Source organism: Thermobia domestica, chromosome 3, assembly GCF_964235325.1.
Source record: "Thermobia domestica chromosome 3, izTheDome1.hap1.1, whole genome shotgun sequence".
In the NCBI taxonomy this organism is placed as follows: domain Eukaryota; kingdom Metazoa; phylum Arthropoda; class Insecta; order Zygentoma; family Lepismatidae; genus Thermobia; species Thermobia domestica.
Genome location: NC_137456.1, coordinates 34,796,932 through 34,817,834, shown reverse-complemented (window position 1 = coordinate 34,817,834; position 20,903 = coordinate 34,796,932). Strand labels below are relative to the sequence as shown.

Below are 20,903 nucleotides of genomic sequence, written 5' to 3'. Positions count from 1 at the left end.
AAAAAAGTAGGATGCCCCGTTTAAAAACGTATGAAATGGAAAAGTAAGCAAAAAATTGAACTACCTCTCTCGAATGATTACGCAGTATTTAAATGACTCCATATATAACACAATATTCAGTATGCTTCATTTCGCTGTATACCTGTGATATACAGGAGCGCATACAGAAAATAAAATTTAAAAAACAAAAGTGGTTTAGTCACAACTAAGAATTTTAATTTTTCAACTTATTTTATATCAAAAGATGTTTCCAATAAAGTTGATTGATTGAATTTATTTTAGTTTAGCGTCCCTTTTGCCAGCGAGGCTATATCAGACGTTGACCTACTGATTAAAGTGGAATCCGAACCACATGAGCTCCCGCCAGGAATCGAACCCAGGTCTCCCACGCCAAAAGTGTTTGCAATAGAGTATGGAGCATGAAATTAGTGAATCAGCTGTTACGGTAAAACTAAGTGATTGGACTAAGCCTTATGATAGAATAGAATAGAATATTTTATTGTCATTAAGCTTTACAAGCAATAGACAACGTCCGAATGAAATATACATATAGATACAGATATATATATATATATATATATATATATATATATATATATATATATATATATAAAATAATCCTTACATACAGACAATCAGTTATTGGTTAATATTATTATGAGTCAACCTAATAATATTTGAAATAAGGTGATACTGCAAACTAGGACACAATGTCTTGACATTCAGTAAATTCTTGAATCGAGTAAAATGGATTCGTTATTAACCAGTCATATAACTTTTTCTTAAAAATCTTAAATGGCAGCTGTTGTATGGAGGATGTTAGTTTATTAAATAGCTTTGGTCCTATAACTAAATAACTATTTTTGATCTTCGATAATCTAGTGAAGGGTATATCAATTTCCTTACACAATCTAGTATTATATGTATGTACTTCATCTCTGAGTGTCATATTTGCCAGGTTTTGCTTAGTGTAGAGTAGCACTTGATAAATATATACATTAACTACTGTCATTATCTTAAGCCTGATAAATAGTGGTTTGCAGTGTTCTTTATCATGTGTTCCAACAATAATCCTAATGATGTACTAGTACACAATACTAGTACATGAATTTAACCTTAATTAAAAGAAACTTTTCTTGCTTTGATATGAGCAAATTTCTGTATGACATTCGCGTAATGCAATGTTTCAGCCAATTCGTGTTGTATTGATATCATCGCTAGTCCACTCAAGCGTGTTTCAGACATATAAGACGTAGATAGTTTTTAATAAGCTTAAGTTTCGAAAACCTCTCTGCACTTGCCACGCTTACCGGTAAGGTTATCAAAATCCTAAGTGTAACACTAACATTGGGAGTAAAGTCATGTTCCCTAATTCATGTTAAAGTTTCTTTTGTTGAACTTTTACGCTTAACTATAGCGAATAACACTTCTAGTTCGTTTTCAAATCACTGAGGTTAATATCTTTCGATTCTTCGTGTGTTAAAATGCTGGCAAGTTAGTATCTTTTCAGACAAAAGTTCAGGTGACATATCTTTAAGATTATTTATATCGTAATGAAAATCGAAATACTCGATGTGATGTTTAAGTTGCTCAAACTTTTCTCTTAAAGCTAACACAATCACGTCCAGAACTTTGTAATAAAAATCGCTCTTGTATCTTGTTCGTGGATCTTCACTTGCTTCATCCTCTGCCTCGTACTGAAATTCTCTTCCTCTTTCTACTTCGAGCTTGTACTGTATTACCTATCCGTGGGTCATCTATGTCTAATGCTGATGACAACTCCATCATATCAACTAAGTAAAATTGAAACTTTGCTTCATTTCTGCTCCTAAGAAAGTATTCAGATATATTGTCAAGAAACCCCAACTGGATCCAACACACGAGAATCAATGCTTTGCAGACTTTTAATTACTATGTTTAAGTGGAGTAAAAAATCATATGAAATAACTAGTGAGTAAAGGAAAGGAAAGTTATGCAGTTGGTTTGCTATACACAGAGCATCGACGGTGACCGTTCCATCTGTTCTATTACCATTACTTACTAGAAGTAAGGCATCATAAACTTTCCCTGTTTGATACGAGGGACTCGCATTTGAATTGAGTCAGAGCATCAACTCGGCTCTAGCATCTTGTGGTGCTCAATGGTTTTAAACTGAGACTGCTAATATGTTAATTAGTATGGCCCAATGTTGAACCGATGTAGAAAAAAAATCTAATTTTTTTAGCTATACAAAAAATGGAACTGCGTATTGAAATGTTGTGGCTGCATCATTAACGACAAGGTTTAGTCAATGACTATTATAAAGAACATAGAAGACTCGGGAATTTATTTCTAAAATTCTATTCTGAATACCTGAATGTTTGATTTTCATATTGGAATCATTGTCATATCCTTAGCCCCTTATGTTTTCGATAGGAATGTTAATTTCCTTTATATGTTTAATTATTACTTCTGTTATTCCTAGACTATTGATGTCTGTTACCGCTACGAAACAAGCGTTTTCTCAAATTTTTACAGGGCATTCTCTATTACTGTATGTAATTTGTACATAACCGATTATTGTCATTTGAGCGGACCAGAAATATCTGGCGTACAGTCTAGTATTATACTATAATATTTTGGAACTCTCAACAAAGAGAGCATTCTACATTTTATTTGTTAACTAAGAATCTGAAAGATTCCAGTTTGGACATCTTTCCTAAGTAATGGTGGTATTTATTTGTTCCTCCCATGGGTCTCAAGTGGGAGTGTAACTTTTGCATACTTGGAGTGGAGCGTTAGAACATTGTTGAATAGAAAAACATATAAAATATACCTTGATAATCTTATCCACCCTAGCTGAAAATCTTATCTACTTCGCTGCAAGGGAAATATTGAACGATACCTGTTTGATAATTAAAAATACTCTGAATTTCCTGAGTATTTCTTAAATGTGATTGAAGGAACTTCAATTATATTCTAAGATGAACACATCTTTATTTTTCCATGTGGGCCCATTACGAAGCATTATATTTTGATAGTATTGTTTTTCTTTTCAAATTTTGCCGCCCTGGGCGTTGGCACGGTTCGACCCCCCTCGCTCTGGCTCTGCGTCTTTTACATGTGAATTAACGTATGGAATTTCGAGAAATAGGTAGAATGAAAGCTAGTGTATGGCAATGACACGTGCTAAAATATAAAGATAAGTATCTTGCAAATTTTGTGAACATAAATGTGTATGCGCAAATGTTGATAAATTGGTGAGACATGTATCTTCTAGCACGTCTACCTTCTAGCACTCCTTTCAGAGGAATCACTCTACTTATTTACTGCAAAAAGCACTATTCGCATTCTTTCAAAGTTATCGTGTGAAGTAATGGCCGCACGTATGTGGGTATTAATATTGATAAGTTCCACTACACGATACCAATTAGTAGTTCATATACCCCCGCCATACACACACACTTGCAGATGTACACACGGAAGCATACCTGGTAATATCGACAAGCTTACGCCGGAAACTAGAAACACACACGCAGGGGGAGAGAGAGAGAATCTGATTGTATCTTTATACTGAATGCACAATTACTCACAAAATCATTAAATAAATGTTGTAAATGAAACTTTCAAAGATTGGCATTTCTGCTACGTGTAACACATGAAATTGTTCCATAATGATTGATTCATAATATTATGTATATGGGTTTCTTAATGGTAGCATAAAGGAAAGCTTTCAAATTGAGCACAAAGTGAAATTTATTTGTTAAATTTTGTAAAATCGGAGTCGGTGGGCATTATGGGAACAGTCTACAATAACAATATATGCAAATAAATATTAATGTACTTCACGTTTTCAAGAGGGTGCAAGAAAGCGTCAAATTGTGTTTGGTTTCATAATCATTAAATGATGTTTTTATGTACATATGTGGGTGTCTGAAAATTTTGAATTAACCTTACTTCTTTGATGCTTCCTTGTCTCCACTTAAAGCTTTCAACCAAACATTTATATAAAGGCTAAGATTTCTTCCAAACTATGATGTTTTCGATACAATTACTTTAAAGTATTCACACTACTCTGTGAATTTCTATACCAAAAGAATCGGCACGCAAACATTCATTTTTACAGATTTACTGCAAAATCACAAAAATGTAGGCAATATATAAAAAATTCGGGCAAGATTTTCTTTCACCCAGACACTGCAACCGATTTCTCTGAACCAGTTTCCGGAGCAGTTTAGAAATTACATGTGTTTAGCTAAATCGGAATGTTGCCTAAATCGCTTTTCACACTTTTGGCGTTTGTGTGGCTTTTCACCAGTGGGTATTAAAATGTGTTTAGCTTAATCGGAACTTTCTCTAAATCACTTACCACACTCTTGGAACTTTTGAGGCATTTCACCTGTATGTGCTAACATGTGTGTAGCTAAATTGAAACGTCTACTAAATTTCTTGCCGCACGTTTCACATGTGTAATAATTTACATCTGTATGTATTATCATATGTGTACCTAAACTGGAACGTTGACTGAATCCCTTTCCGCACTCTTGGCATTTGTGAGGCTTTTCACCTGTATGTATTACCATGTGTTTAGCTAAACTTGAACGATCGCTAGATCCCTTTTCACACTCTTTGCATTTGTGAGGCTTTTCACCTGTATGTATTAACATGTGTCTACCTATACTGGAACGTTGACTGAATCCCTTTCCACACTCTTGACATATGTAAGGCTTTTCACCTGTATGTATTAAAATGTGTTTATCTAATTCAGAACTTTGTCTAAATCCCTTACCACACTCTTGGCACTTGTATGGTTTTTCACCTGTATGTATTAACATGTGTGTAGCTAAATTGAAACGTTTACTAAATTTCTTGCCGCACATTTCACATGTGTAATAAATTAAACCTGTATTTATCAACATATGTGTACCTAAACTGGAACGTTGACTGAATCCCTTTCCGCACTCTTGGCATTTGTGAGGCTTTTCACCTCTATGTATTACCATGTGTTTAGCTAAACTTGAACGATCGATAAATCCCTTTTCACACTCTTTGCATTTGTGAGGCTTTTCACCTGTATGTATTAAGATGTGTCTACCTAAATGGGATCGTCGACTAAACCCCTTCCCACACTCTTGGCATTTGTGAGGCTTTTCACCTGTATGTATTAACATGTGTCCACTTAAATTGGAACGTTGACTAAATCCCCTTCCACACACTTGGCATTTGTGAGGCTTTTTACTTTTATGTATTAACTTGTGTGTAGCTAAATTTGAAATATCGCCAAATCCCTTTTCACAATCTTTGCATTTGTGAGGCATTTCACCTGTATGTATTAACATGTGTCTAGGTAGTTTCGAACGTCGACCAAGTATCTTCCCACACACTTGGCATGTCCGTTTTCTTTTATCTGAAGGCATCATCATATGTGTCGCCAAATTTGTACGTTTCTTGAATCCCTTAGCACGCTCTTGGCATGTGAGAGATTCGTCAACAGTATGGTTTACCATGTGACTAGTCGAAGTTGAATATCCGCAAACTGCCTTTTTACTATTTAGGTAAGTATAATATTGAGCACTTTCATGTGCTAAGGTATGTCTTCCTAAATGGGATTGAGTAAATCCTTTGCTAAACTCCTTGAAAGCCTGTGATTTCTCATCTGAATGAGAAATTGTTTTCTTTTGTCTAATAAATATAGACGGTTCAGTGCAGAGAATATGTCCATGAACCATGAAAAAAAAAAATTGAATAAAGATGAAAGTGAAAATCCAGCTACATATACCAAACACCAAAGAAATACAGAAGCTTGCTTGAAAAATACAATAAAAAAATTGATAAACTGATGTTTCATATTAGTGTTCTATTACATGAGATCTAATAAATATAAGGAAATAGGAACTATTGAGATGTTTTAGTACCATTTCTATTCTCCACACACGAGGATGTCCTTTCCTTTACTATCTCAAATTGTATCTACATTTATATATCAGCTACCAGATTTAATTCAAATACATACCAAGGTACATATGTTACACTATGGAATAAAGATATGATAATTATAGGTGAAAATCGTGCCAGACAGTCACTAAGTTCTTAGGGTCTATATCATTAGTGGTAGAAAATTTAGTAATTGCGAGGGATTTTTGCAATTATACTAACCAAACACTTTTCCAATTACATATAACGAAGAAATAGGATAACGCTATAAAGATTTTTAAAATTTTGCAGAAAATACATTATATCAAGCAGTATAATAATCTGTAATAGTGTTTATGAAATTATTTGAATGCTCTGGGATAAATTTTTAATCCCATTACGAAGCAGTTGTCTATCGATATATATCTCTAAGAAAAAGACACTCTTCCCACACTAAATATTTTGAGAAATGGCTAATCATTTCAGATGCTACACTCTGAATATTAAGAAATTGAAAGAAACAGATTTGATTATAAAAAAAAGGAAGTTCAACTATTTGAAATAAATTATCCAATATGTTGATTGCCTATCTTTAACGGAGTTTTGTCATGTTAGTTTAATTGAAATTGGTATCAAAAGGAGAGAAGGAGACTTAGAAATGTACGTCAAAAATTATCATCAATTGTTTCTGATATTACATAAAGAAAATTTAACACATAAGCTTATTATGTAACATAAACGTTCTCATGCACAGGTGTATTGAACATTTCTGTATTTAAAACAGATATAAAGAAGCAGATCAATATTTCTCTGTACTTATAGTTAACATCCAGCTTGTCTGAAATATATTTATCGTTGTTGTTCTATAGAAATGAATATCGAAACTCGTAATAATAGTAAGTTTGAACCACTTTCAGGTTTGCTAGTGTTGTCGATAGTTACGCAAATTTGTCTTGAGACGCTGAAGTCTTCGTAAATAAAATAATTCCACGCCAATTGACACATTTTTAGTTTTGCGTCAATACAACTTGAAACCGGAAACCAGTCATTTTAACAACTTCTTGCTTCAATAGATCTTAAACGGGAAAGATGGAACATTTTCTTGGCAAATTAAGTCGACTAGAAAAGAACACACCCATATTTCTTTACGTATTCGCTATAAGGAAATAAGTTTTCAGGCTGGAATTGTAAATCTAAGACTTCCCGTTCTCGTATAGTGCTGTAAATAGTCATGCTGCTTTCGAAAGTAAAAACCTCTGAAGAAAAGACTTCTCGATATCTATTACCGTGTTTTTTTTTTCTGTGGGAATAATTGTTGAAACCACATATGGGTAATTCTAATCAATTTCAGTTTGAATTCAATTTCGACGGAGGAAATAAACATATTCTTTGAATGCCGTATCTATCACAAGAAACGGCAAGTTAACAGATTAAAGCATTTTTGCACTTAAAAAAAACATTTCTCTAATTGGACGTAATTGTAAATGTGAAAAACTTGAAATTTTGAAATTCTTTAGTTTTACATCCTACGGTTCAGCAAGCTAGACTAAAGGGACACTTATGATGAGAAATGAAAAAATGGTGGAATGAAGGACGTGGGAGGAAAGGGAGAATACCGAGAAAAACTACGCACAAGTTGTTTCTCCTCCACAAAGTTCAGTCTGGCTGAGGTCAAACCAACATTCCCATGCTCCAGAGGGGAACACTCTACAACTGAGCCACAGCGGCCCCACTTCCTACTTCGAGATTGTTGACGATAGTCATTATATATTGTATTGAGATGTTGAATCCTTCGCAGAAAACAGTCTCTGATCGTTTTGCGTTACAGTTTTTGTTCTATGGCAATAATAGTTCAAAAATATCAGAAACCGGAAATAATAGTATATATAAACAACGTCCGGATCTGGTACATTGCTGTGGGTATACATGATACGTTGCAATTAGACGCTCTATTGTTTCCAGATAGCCGCGTTTCGTTATCTGCTACCGTTTTCATTTTGATATGAAAATTTAATGAAATCTAATATGTATGTCCCACGGCTAAGCCAACAAGGCTAAACCAGACAGTAATGACGAGATATGAGTAAAATGGTGAAAATAAAATGGGAGAACCTCGAAGCCAGTTACGCACACGGTGTTTGTCTACCACAAAGCTCGATTTGAGCGATCTGGGATCGCACCATTGACCCTGTGTACCAGAGGTGAATATTCAATCACTGTCCCGTTTTCATCAAAATGAAATGAAATCTTTAATTATACGTCAATCGATTATGACAGCTGGGATAAAGGAAAAGGGAATAATGAGAAGGGAAAGAAATAGTGGAATGAACGTTCTTATGAGCCGGATAAATCGGCGGAAATATATGAAAGTGAAAATGAGGCAGACTTTCTGGAAGATATTTTATGTCAGACGTGATTTCAACTAGAGTAAACGTCAGATTTCACATGAAATCCTAAGAAATAAATCTGGTGAAATTTCGTGGTTTTTATATAAGAAACAAATGATAATGGTCTCTTATGCGTCAATGAAAAATACGATTGTACTTCTTCTATCGAACATGGATCAAGCGTGTACCTTTCAGGGAGATACTATTTTGTAAGAAATTATCCATTTCTACAAATGCACCAAATGAGGAGTTGATATATTCAAGCAAATGCCTGTTCAGTACTCATATAGCAGAAAGATAAGAAAATGGCTCCCTTGAACTTAATACGCAAGTTTGAACAATTGCGCATCATACCCATACATAATCTACGAACTTGTATCTACTCTGGTATTCAGACCAACTTAACAAGATAATTCTTACTTTTTACATTAACGGAAGACACACAGAGTACATCTGTTTGAAGAGGAATTAAAGACTGATGAAAACAGTCAATTGGTGTCCCAGTGGCAATGCCGCCAGAACGTACCAACCGGAGGGCTGGACAATGCCAGATATGTAACAAAACAAGGACACAAAACCATCATCCGATGTGCTGAATGTAAGCAGTTTACTTGCAAAAGACACCTCATAAATGTTTTTGCCAATTGCAAGGAAGAAAATTACGAAAAGAAATACACATTGTGAGACTCAAAAATCTAGTACAAAATGTAAGATATTTAAAATCATTTGACAGATTATATAATTGACGAATTCAGAATCAGAAGTTGTTAAGTTTTAGAAGAAATTTAAGTCCACGATAAATATCCGGCAAAACAGGTCTACATTATTGTTAAATATTAAAGGAATTAGGCGGCATTAAATCGTTCAAATCACATACCTGCCCTTAGGAAGGAAGTGTGATTTTCAGAAGAAAAGTTGTTAAGTCCATATTTGGAAGCAGATGTTAAGTCAAATTCGTTCCGCGTCTGCTCTACGAGCGGCGCTGCTACTTTTCTGCCAGAGCGCTTGCTACATAGTGAAAAGATGGCTGACGCCGACAAAGATTCGAGTAACGATGTCACAAGTTAATGTTTATCTGAAGACAATGGCTCTGAATATACCGCCTCTTGTGTGTTCATTTATGTGAGGGAGTTAGGAGCTACATGTAGCAGCGAGTGATAGTCAAGGTACACGTTCCGCATCAGGAATAGGTGTAGATCTAACGGAACAATCTTATTCCATATCTATTTCGACAATAGGGCATTCTGGACTGCATCTGCGCTTCGGCTGCAACTTGTTGGCTGATATATCGTAAGTCTGTTTTCAGTGTATTTATTTATATTTCTCCATTCCAGGACATCTTTCATGCCCATTAGCAGAAATTTTTTAGGCATATAGAAAAGAAGAAGCGATCAAAAATCACGGCTTTGTCCCTTCCATATGGGTTAAACTGATGAAACAAATAATTCGCTAAAATCCTATTGAGGTTATATATGCAAAGAAGCTGTACGATGAGAGCTGAATTTGGATCTTAACGCTATCGGAGTTGTAATTATTATCTGCAACAATGAGAACTGTCAATTCGACACAAATATCGATCGCTTTCACTGTATATATATATATATATATATATATATATATATATATATATATATATACCTCCAACTCCCAATAGCTTACTCGACAGCACTCTTTTTTAGACTGGAAGTAGGATATAGGAGGTTGGTTTAAAATTACTCCAGGCATGCTAAAATTATGATGGTACATACCAGCGTTCGATTTCTTAATTTACCAGTGGGGGTAGGAAGATCACAATGTGTAGTGCATTTGCATATACATTAGGGGCAGTGGAGATTCAAAGTTTTGAGATGCCCAAAAATATTTCCTGGAAACTTCTCTAATCAGAGTAATAGTTTATGTTCAAATTCAAAATTTAGCTAAACAAAACATTCAATTATCAAAAGTAATGAAACAATAACAGAAAATATAGTAAAGGTAGAGTAATATAAAAAGTACGTACTTAGAACAAACAAAAGCTGTCTTTCTTTAACCCTTTCCGGATCCATGGTACAATTTGGCCCATACGCGTTTTTCATGGTACATTGCGTTATTTCTCTTCTATTTGAGCTTTTTCGTCCGGGTTTTTTTTGTTTTCCAAGTCCAGAGGCCTTGTAGAAGACATTACGTATGGTTTCAGACCGTCCTGCGTCCAGACATAGAAGGTGATGACGTCATAAGTCAAAAATTTCTTTTCTCATTTTCTAAGCCTACGTTCAATATTTTTTGACGGGCTTATTTTTCTACGTAGAAGATTGAAGTTTTGCACAAACATTCAGTCCACCGAGTAGTATTTACCAGATTTTTTGTTCCGATGTCAGTGGTAAAACAGGGGGGAACCAGAGAGGCAAAGGTGTAAATAAAAGGGATTTTTTACCCACAAAATCCCGTTTTTCGTCATTTTCCCGCCTTACATACATGATAGGACCACGTGAGTCATACCGTCTGAAATGCAGTTCCATTCTGAAGAGAATGACGGTCGAATTATTATCGTAGGGTAATTAGGGATGTCTCAAGGAATTTTTAAAAATATACTTCTATATAGGGAAAAAATGGGGCATTGTCGGTATATATACTTTTGGCGGTATATATATTTTTGAACGTAGAGGATTGAAATTTTGCACAAACATTCAGTCCACCAAGTAGTATTTACCAGATTTTTTTGTTCCGATGTCAGTGTTAAAACAGGGGGGGGGGGGGCAGAAGGGCAAAGGGTTAAAAAAAGGGATATTTTTACCCCAAAAATCCCGTTTTTCGTCATTTTCCCGCCTCACATACATGATAGGACCACGTGAGTCATACCGTCTGAAAGGCAGTTCTGTTCTGAAGAGAATGATGGGCGAAACATGACCCTAGGGTAATTAGAGATGTCTCAAAAAAATTTTTTCCCTGAGATCATGGTGTTTTGCGGTCGTTTTGGGCATGGTGGGAATTCTCGATAAAATTTCTCCCGCTCTTACTATTCAAGATAGAAACTTGAAATTTGGTACACGCATTTAGTTTACAAAGTACTATTCATCAGATGTTTTAGAGGTCTCTACGTTCACACAGGGGGGGGGCATGGGGCCCAAATTTGGACAAAAATTCCCATCAAAATTTTCCCTTTGACATCAATTTTCCCTCTCCTGGTATATGGTATGGGCGTAGAAGTGATACCATTTGAAAGCCTGCTCTATTCTGAAGAGAATGAGGTATGAACCATGATCCTAGGATAAATAGTGACGATGCAGTAGCTGCTTGACTGAAAGTCTAAAAAATAGCCCAAAATGCCAGGATCCGGAGAGGGTTAATGAAAAACATTACTTACGTTTTAGTTGAAAAGGTGAGATGCATGTGAACATTTTTCTGCATTTCTTGCTTTCTTGGTACGATTATCTGTAGTACTGTGACACTTCAATTTTATCTACATCGTTGCATATTTTTCGGTATTAAAGAAACGCAAAGGTGGACCATTTACATATACAAAAAGGAGCGTGCTAAATGTTACAATCTGCATACTATTCCCCAGATTATTCAATGTTTGATTCATAGCGCTAAACTCACGTCCACATTCTGCAGTTGAAATCGGTATTACTTCTACAGCTTTCTTAAATTCCTAAACAGCTGGAGACATATATGAAGGATTGTTCTTGTACAAACGAAATTCTTTCACTACGAATGAAACACCATTCATTGACTGTTTCAACAATTTGGATAATCGATGGATTGCATCATCTCCGAAGAACACTAGTTCATTTTGATCAACAGGTCAAGAAGCAGAATTTAACACTGAAGCATCAACGAAAAACTCCTTACTTGGAAAACAGAAGTTTATGTTGTCTAAACGGGATTGAAGAAATTTCAATCGGAAAGTGTCAAATTCTGTTCTATCACTAGCAGTAGGCTTAGTGATGGACGTTCCTTTGAATGTCTATTTCTTTGCTCTAATTCATTAAGAGCATTTCTTGATCTCGGGATCAACAGTCATTAACGCGCAAATTGATTGATATACCAAATCGTTTTCTCGTTTGGCTTCAACTGCAGAGGCACTTTTGTTCTGCAAGACCTCTCAAAACTTAAAGAACATCAAAGATTAATATAACTTCCCTTACAAATAATCAGCTGGTTGGCTTCTTTATTAACCCTCGAATTTCCATCTCTCACGCATCGGATGGGATGTATCTCTACTACATTTAACCAAAAGACTGCACAATGCAATGTAACTTTCCCACAGTGGCGGCACAGAATTGAATGAAGATGAAATTCAACGTACTCCAAACACGCGACCTAATTTCTGAATATCTGTTGACAGTTCTTCTAATAATTGTTTAAGTAGTCTCTGGTTTCTTGGGCTATGAGAAAACACTGAATATAAAACATCCATAAATGCTTGCATATGATACATATCAGAGACACATTTAATCCCACCTTGAGCTGTAAGCTCAAGGTTATGATTCATACAAAGAACTACAATTAGGTCGTTGGTCAAAAGTTCATCTAATATTTTTGCAACTCCACTGTAACAATTCTGCATCACTGTGGCGCAATCTGTTGCTAAGCCAACAAGGTGAATCTTCAGAACGTTTTCCGTTATGCTACGGTTAGATAAAATCTCTAACAACTTCAAAATATAGCTTCTGCTGTAGTGTTGTCAAGCTCGACAATTTGAAAAAAATAGCTACAAGCAACACCTTTAAAAACTACACGAAAATTAATTATCATACAAGATTTATTAGATGTTGTCGTGCTATCATCAATTAAAATACTAAATTTTTCTCCTGACTCCACAATAAACTTAGCAAGCTTTTTTTTTACCTCCTCAGCTATAAACATTATCATGTTTTTGCACGCATGAACGGAGTATAACATATTTCCCACGGAAACCCCATTTAATCTCTGAAGTTCAACGAACGAAGCATGTGTGAAGAAAGAGAAATTTTCTTTAGCAATCATATATGGAATACGCATGAGTGCTGCTTCTGTTGTAATTTTTTCTTCACTTTGAAGGTGCCATGCACTCGTGCTTTTTTTATGGGTTCCTCAATGTGCTGTTTCTTCCGATTATCCATTATTTCCATGCACTTGAGGTGGGACTTGCATCTTCCAAGATTGCCAAATTTGTCATAAAGTTTCTTGAGATTATTTGCAGATACATCGTCTATAAACGCATTGTCGATACGTACGCGTTCCATACTATCTACGTTAAGAGATCGAATTTCACTGCACACGGAACAAATAATTAATTTAATTTTGTTTATTGCCAAATATGGTCTGCACTTCCAGTTATTGAAACGAGATAATTTAACACAATCACCGACATTTGCACTACTCCCGTTTCCCGACTCTGTGAAAACAAAACTATTAGCGTCACATTTAGCACGTTTTTCTGTTGAACTCATATATCGGTATTCACATCATCAGAAAGATTTACCTTACCCGATTGAAGTGCCTTCATTTGCAGTTATATTTGGCGGGCTCTGCTCCTGTTGTTTCGTAATGGAACCATAAAATGACAATATAATTAGTTGTTTCTCCATTATGACGGCTGTACGTAAATGGTACTACAGACACGCACTTTACTTTTTAAGATTAGCTACACGAACAAAAATGTTCATAAATTATACACACTCATAGATTTATGATTCCATATAAGAAACTACCAGAATATTAATCGATATAAGTAGATACTCGGTTTGAACCGGTGTAAATTGCAGTCCGCGCAAAAACGAACGTAAACCTACTTTTATACCATTTAAGATCGCAGTGTGTGGTTTATGCAGTGAAAAAATAGCAGTGGATGAAGTTTAATATATTTAACGTAATATATGTTATGAAGAAAACTCTACAAAATCTTACACTGAACACAAGAAGCATTAACAGCAACACAAACTGTCTCTCTTTTAACTCCGCCATTTGTCCTCTGTGAACTAGTGTTGCCAAACCAACCATCAATTTATTCTTTTCACTTCAACACTTCCTTCAAACGAATAAATTGATATTTATTTTTTTATTATTTTTTTACATACAAACACACATATTCTGACGGAGTATGATAAATCTGGACTTTTCAAGCGGCTTTGTTAATATATCAGGAATTTGCTTTTCAGATTCAATATATAACACTTGCACTTTCTTTTCTTCACAACAGTGACGCACAAAACACAGTTTGATTTCAATGTGCTTGCTTCGCTTATGAAATTCGGGATTTTTTGCGAGTTTTATGGCACTAACGTTATCCACTCTAATTACAGGTATATCATCTTTTCTGATTGCTCTTAACTCACTTAATAATCTTGATAACCACAAAATTTCTTCTGCTGTCTGTGATGAAGCTACAAAGTCAGCTTCAGTTGTTGATAGTGCTACAGTTGATTGAAGCTTGCTTTTCCACGAAATTGCTGCACCAGCAAAAATAATCAGTACGCCACTGGTAGATCTTCTGCTTTTAACATCACCTGCGTAATCAGCGTTACTGTATCCATTCAGAGTTGTATCTTTCTCATTGCTTCTTTTGTATAAAATGCCATAGTTCAATGTTCCCTTTAGATATCGTAAAATCTTTATTGTTTTCCGATCCGCTTCGCTGGGTTTTTGCATCACTCTAGCAGCTTTTGAAACTGAAAATGTTATATCAGGTCAGGTAATCACCATCAAATACATTAGAGAACCTAAGACTTCTCTATATTTGGTTGGGTTTTTCAAAAGTTTACTATCACTAGTTTGATTGCGATCACACGGTTTGAAACGTTGGAGAATTCTTATGTACGCTAATTGGTGAATATAAATTCCTTCATCTTTTCTTTCGATTTGTATTAACAAATAGGAGTTTGGAATACCGGCTGTGATTTTAAAATTCTTCTGTAATTCGTTTAGAAATGTTTCAATTTCTTCTTTATCTGAACCTACAATTAGTCCATAATCTACGAACAAAATAGCAAATAACTTTCGACCACTTTTGTTTCGAATAAGCAAACACGGGTCAGATGTGCTCACTAATAATCCTTGTTTCTTTAAAAAAATCCGTAAATTTCTTCTTCCAGCATCTTGGGGCCTGTTTTAAACTGTACAAGCTACGATTTAGTTTACACACTTTGTCAGTAAATGTCACCATATAATAACGCAGTCTTTACATCAAAATTGTAAACAAACAAATTGTCTTTAGCTGCAACCGCGAAGAGAGTTCTTACAGTTTCATAACGCACAACAGGACTAAATGTTTAATCGAAATCAATACCTTTTTCTTGAACGTGACCCCCGGCAACAAGTCTTGCACGAAAACGAGCTACTGTCCCATCATCATTTAGCTTTGTGCGAAAAACCCACAGATTATCAATTATTTTCACATTGTTAGGACGTTCAAATAAATCCCACGTTTTATTTTTATTAAGGGCATTTATCTCTTCTTTCATAGCTGAAATCCATTCAGATTTATTTTCCGAATTAATCGCTTGCTCATAAGTAACAGGATCATCCGCAGTACTTAATGCAGAATATGCAAGACCAATAAAAAAAAACACCACTTGTCATCCAGCTGGGCTGTTTCTTTTCTCTTTGAATTCCCTGATATGACGTATTGTCTGTTGATTCATTTGACTGGCCTTCACTTTGTGTACACACGTTGCTGTCACGTACAACTTCGTCTTCAAGGTCACTCGCACTGGAGATTGGCTTCTCTTCGTCTTCCTCCTTAAGTGGCATCTGTACTTCTGGGAAGTTAGCATGTTGTGTTTCTTTCCCCACGCGTTCTACATCACTCAGCTGCTCTGCTTTAAACAACACGTCATGGGATTTTATCACTTCATTTAAAGAAGGCACATAAAGTTGATATCCATCGCACCGGTTCAACTATCCGACCATATAACCAAAGACAATTTTATTGTCAAATTTCTTACGAAATTGTTTCGGAATGTGAACAAAACATTTTGTTCCAAACATTTTTAGATGTTTCAAGCTATGTAACTTAATATTATTCCATAACTCACTTGGTGATTTACCTGCGATAGGTGTTGAACCTGTGTAATTCAACAAGTAAACAGCCGTATCACAAGCATGGGCTTGGGCCTGCTTCGTTCAGAAATATTTTAAGGCATTTGCTGACCTCATTTTTGTGTTTAATGTAGAAAATTCTTCTAAATTTACTAAAATCGTCCTTAAAACACACAAAGTACCTTTCACCATTGCACGACAACTGAGACATAGGTGCATTTACATCTGCGTTTATCACTTCGCCGACTACGTTTGTCTGTCAACCCTAGATTTATATGACTTTCTATGTGATTTTCCTAACGCGCAACCATCACAACAGTCTTCTTTCTCTGACCACTTTACAGGTATATTCATACTTCGGAGTATTTCCTCGACATGACGTTTATTTTGGTGTCCTAGTCTCTCATGCAATAATTGCAAGCTATTTTCGGAAGTTGCAACATTTACAACAGCTGGGATTGCTGGCTTCACGACACGGAAGTTCATTACGTAAGCTTCGGATTTCCACTTACCCGTTGCTACGATTTGATATTTCTTACGAATGATAACACTGTCATATTTAATACAGACACTATTTTTATGATTTATTGCGCTGTGCACTGAGGACAAGTTTCTTGCCAATGCTGGTACATATCATACATTATTCGTATGAACATCTGTCCATTTTCATTCACATACGCTTTGATGTTAATGCGACCGGACCCTAATGCTGATATTTTCTTATTGTCTGCTACCGTAACTGGTGTAGGGTTTACAAAAGGAGTGTATGTGACAAAATAATATTTATTATTCGTCATATGCCAACTAGCGCCTGAATCACAAATAAAATCCTCTGTACAGCACTCACTTGAAACAGTAAATGCTGAACTTTTATTCACTGCTGTGCTTGCTTGAGGTGAATCACTAGATTTCGAATCACTTTTGAATTTAACGTTTTTCTTACGTAAACACTGAGACTTATAATGCCCGTACATTCCACATTTATAACACTGTATTTGGTGCTTTCTTGATTTTCCACGCTTTTCTACCGAATTTGCATTCGATACGAGTTTCATTTTCCGGTTATTTTTAGTTCTGGCTGAAAAAGCACTTAAATCCGAATTTGCATCAATACCTTGTAAACGTTTTTCTATAGTGCAAAGTTTTTCACTAAACACTGTGTGGTTCGTTTACTTTCGTACCTAGCCTCCAACACGTTTATAAATTCTTGAAATTCCGATCCCACCGTTGATAGCAACTGTCCGTGTAACAACTCAACCGGAATATCATGTGAACCTCGCGCGCGCAACTTGGTATTCATATCTGCAAACAGCTTTTCAACTTTGGCTGCATAGGCGGCAATTGAATCATGCGGTTCCCACCTAATGTTAAAAAATTTTGACATCAGAAAACTTAATCTATGAACACTTGATTGTTCGTAAACACTGACTAGCTTGTCCCAGATGTCTTTTGCATTAGTGTAAATTAAAACATAGTTCGCCACTTGTGGTGTTAATGAACTCGCAATTAACGAAGCTGCTTTTGCATTTTCCCGACACCATTCCGCGTGCCTTTGTTTTTGAATTGCACTACTATCACTTTTCAATTCAGGACAAGGACAAGTACCGTCTATATATTTTGTTGAATTGTATTGGGTAAACATGATTTTGAGTTCCCACTTCCATTTATTCCATATTTCGGATCCACTGAGTTTATCAGTTTTCGCTTTGAGTTCGGCCATGTTCCTGCTTTTACACTCACGATAGGAAATGTCCGGTACAGATTCACTAGAAGAATTTGAAGTTTCTCTTCACACTAAATCTTCTTATCTGATGCTCTAGATCAAAAGATCAATACTTCTGCTTCCTCCTTTTCCTTACAACCAAAACTTCCTTTTCTGTGTTCCTTTTAAGCCACCACTGTGTTTTATTGCAAGCTTTTAATTTTACAATTTCAGTCTCTTATATGGGTTTGGGCCCATAACCTTTTCTACCATTTAAGATCGCAGAGCGTGTGGTTTATGCAGTGAAAAAATAGCAGTGGATGAAGTTTAATATATTTAACGTAATATATGCTATAAAGAAAACCTCTAAAAAAACTTACATGGAACACAACAAGCATTAACAGCAACACAAACTATCTCTCTCTTGTAACTCCACCATTTGTCCTCTGTGAGCTAGTGTTGCCAGACCAACCATCAATTTATTGACTTCAACAACTACCATCAACTCTAAACGAGAGAACACTAAGAGGCTCATCCACACCTAACTTGCTGTGAAAAACTCGTAAGTCCTTGCCCTATTTTTTCTTTTTCTTTAAAGCCAAATGAAACCTATATAACTCTTCGATTATTTGAAAATCGAAATTAAACAAAGTGGTTTATTGTTGTCAATTTAACGGCGGCCCCTATGTGGCTACGACCAATAGAGGAGCATCTATGTTTTCCTACGCCCAATGAGCAATAAAACTTGTTGTCCTAAAGAGATCTGAAGGCGACAGCCGCAGAAGAAAAACATATATGACATTGACCCCGCAAGCGCGAATGTATACTAACTTGAATTTCCTCTATATCTTCCCCGTTGCCTTTATTCCTTCTCAACAACCATTCTATTCTAGTGGTAGGTTTCCAGTTTTTTTTTTCCTGAGAACAAATTTCCCAGTTCTAGTTCTTTATTAGCTATTTTAAAAAAGGCTACTGCAGATGACAGCACATACTTGTATTCATTCTTGCCTTTGGATGGGGAGGCTGTAGGATCCAAAACTTCAAACTCATGTTGACCGCAAGAACAATAAGTATTTCTTCCTTCTGTAATGTGATGCATTGGAAAGAGGAAAACTCTGGTCCACTTCTGCTTTTGCTCGTACCTCAATTGTTTCTTTTCTTGTCGGCGGAAGAAGAACGCATTATTGGTATATAGATATCCGGTGCTCCGAGTTTCAGTGGTAAGCTAGAAAATAAAATCTTCCCCTTCATCTTTACTGAGAAAAAGGAAGAGGGTGTACCAAATATACTACAGACCTTGAAACAACACGCATCTTTGTTTTTTTTTTCTTGCAAGATTAGTTTAAAACTCCTCAAAACGGTATTTTTATCCGAGTAGCTATCACAAACACAGTTTCATGTACGAGGAAGAAGAAAAGAGAAATGAGACAGAAGAAGCGCCATCCGAAGAAGCGATATATATTTAAGGAAGAAAGAAAGAGACCACTTCCATATACAAAAGCATTGCAGATTTTTAAACTCAAATCCTTTGGATATAAGTTCTATCCAGCATTCTTTCAAACTATAAATAAGTCTCTTAGACATGACTTGGCGTTCGTAATTTCCTGTTTACGTGGTTTTAGGGTTCGTTAGTTTTGTCTGGAACCAAGATTCGAGTTTGTATAATTTCTGTTTATACCGGTATATTCCCTTTACCTTTCAAATAAGATATTTTCTTAATTTGTATTTAACATTCATGTATAGAATACCAACGTACTTTCAACACCTATCTCAGATGTTATATTTTAAACAAAATTAATATATTCTGTAATGATTATATGTTATATATATATAACTGATGTATTTTAATGAAATTATTTTATATAATTGTTCATGCATTGTGGGAACCAGAATTTCATAAGAAAGGCATTGACGACATGGGGATCGAACTCACAACCTTAAGATTTGAAATGTAACAGTTTACCACAGAGCTGGCACAAGCACTCTTTGTAGCATGATTTAAGCGACGTATGACAAGCTCTCAAGACAATGACATTCTTATACGCTGCAAGTGTTGTTTTCGTTCTACTTTAACTTTTATTTTAGTACTCAGGCAAGAATTATGTTCTATGTTTTAACACGTATGGAGAGCTAAATTACAAATAAGCCGGTTCTGACATTAATACAAGCTTTCCAAATATTGTATCATTAAGTATTTCAATCAATGTTGTTTTTCTCTACACTTGGTAACAAATCTCATTATATTTAAATAAAGCAAAACACATCTGCAAAATTTTTCCCGATTGCAAAGGTTGGCTTTGAGGTTCGAAAATTGTTTACCTTTCTCCGGAGATACCCGAAGTTGGACTTAGAATTTTTTTCCTCAGGGCGGCCAAGCTTTATGAGACAAGGTGTACATATGCTGTGAGGAATACCAGGAGATTCATGTTCATATGTGAACACTGTGCTGTGTAAAGACCGCAGGTTCATATAACAGCAAAAATAATAATAATGATAGTAATAATAATAATACAAAATTTCATTCATTTCTAGCTACAAGCTACCTCCTTATTAAATCTAATTTTGAAAATGATCATTCTCAGGGTTAAAAGTGGATCTGAAACGGTAGAGGAACACATGACGTCACACCGTACCTCATGCCCATCTTTTTGCCCCTTGTATTTTTTTTGGGGGGGGGAAGAGAGGATCGCTATAGATGTTCCTGGAAGTCTCCTTACTTTTCCACCCGATTATCCTACATTATGATACGTTAAAATCATGTTTAAGACATTTAAGTTAACATTTTTGTAAAAGTTCATGTTGAATGCTCATTTAACTTAAGGTGATCAGTTTGGAATGTGCCACGTAAATTTCCAATTCATTTCTAGTTATCTAGGTATTCAACTTGGAAAATGAACGATCATTCCTATCTTTAGTAATCA

At 35.5% G+C, this 20,903-nt stretch overlaps 1 protein-coding gene across 1 annotated transcript in view; it reads right to left on the bottom strand.

The window, feature by feature from the left end:
• Nucleotides 1–3,717: 3,717 nt before the first annotated feature.
• Nucleotides 3,718–20,903, bottom strand: part of LOC145680271 (uncharacterized) — a 71,054-nt gene continuing 53,868 nt past the window's right edge. Inside the window, exon 2 of the mRNA XM_081750618.1 lies at nt 3,718–5,661. Within this exon, the coding sequence (XP_081606744.1) occupies nt 4,341–5,661 (1,321 nt within the window). The 3' untranslated portion in view covers nt 3,718–4,340. The remainder of the gene's footprint in view (nt 5,662–20,903) is intronic.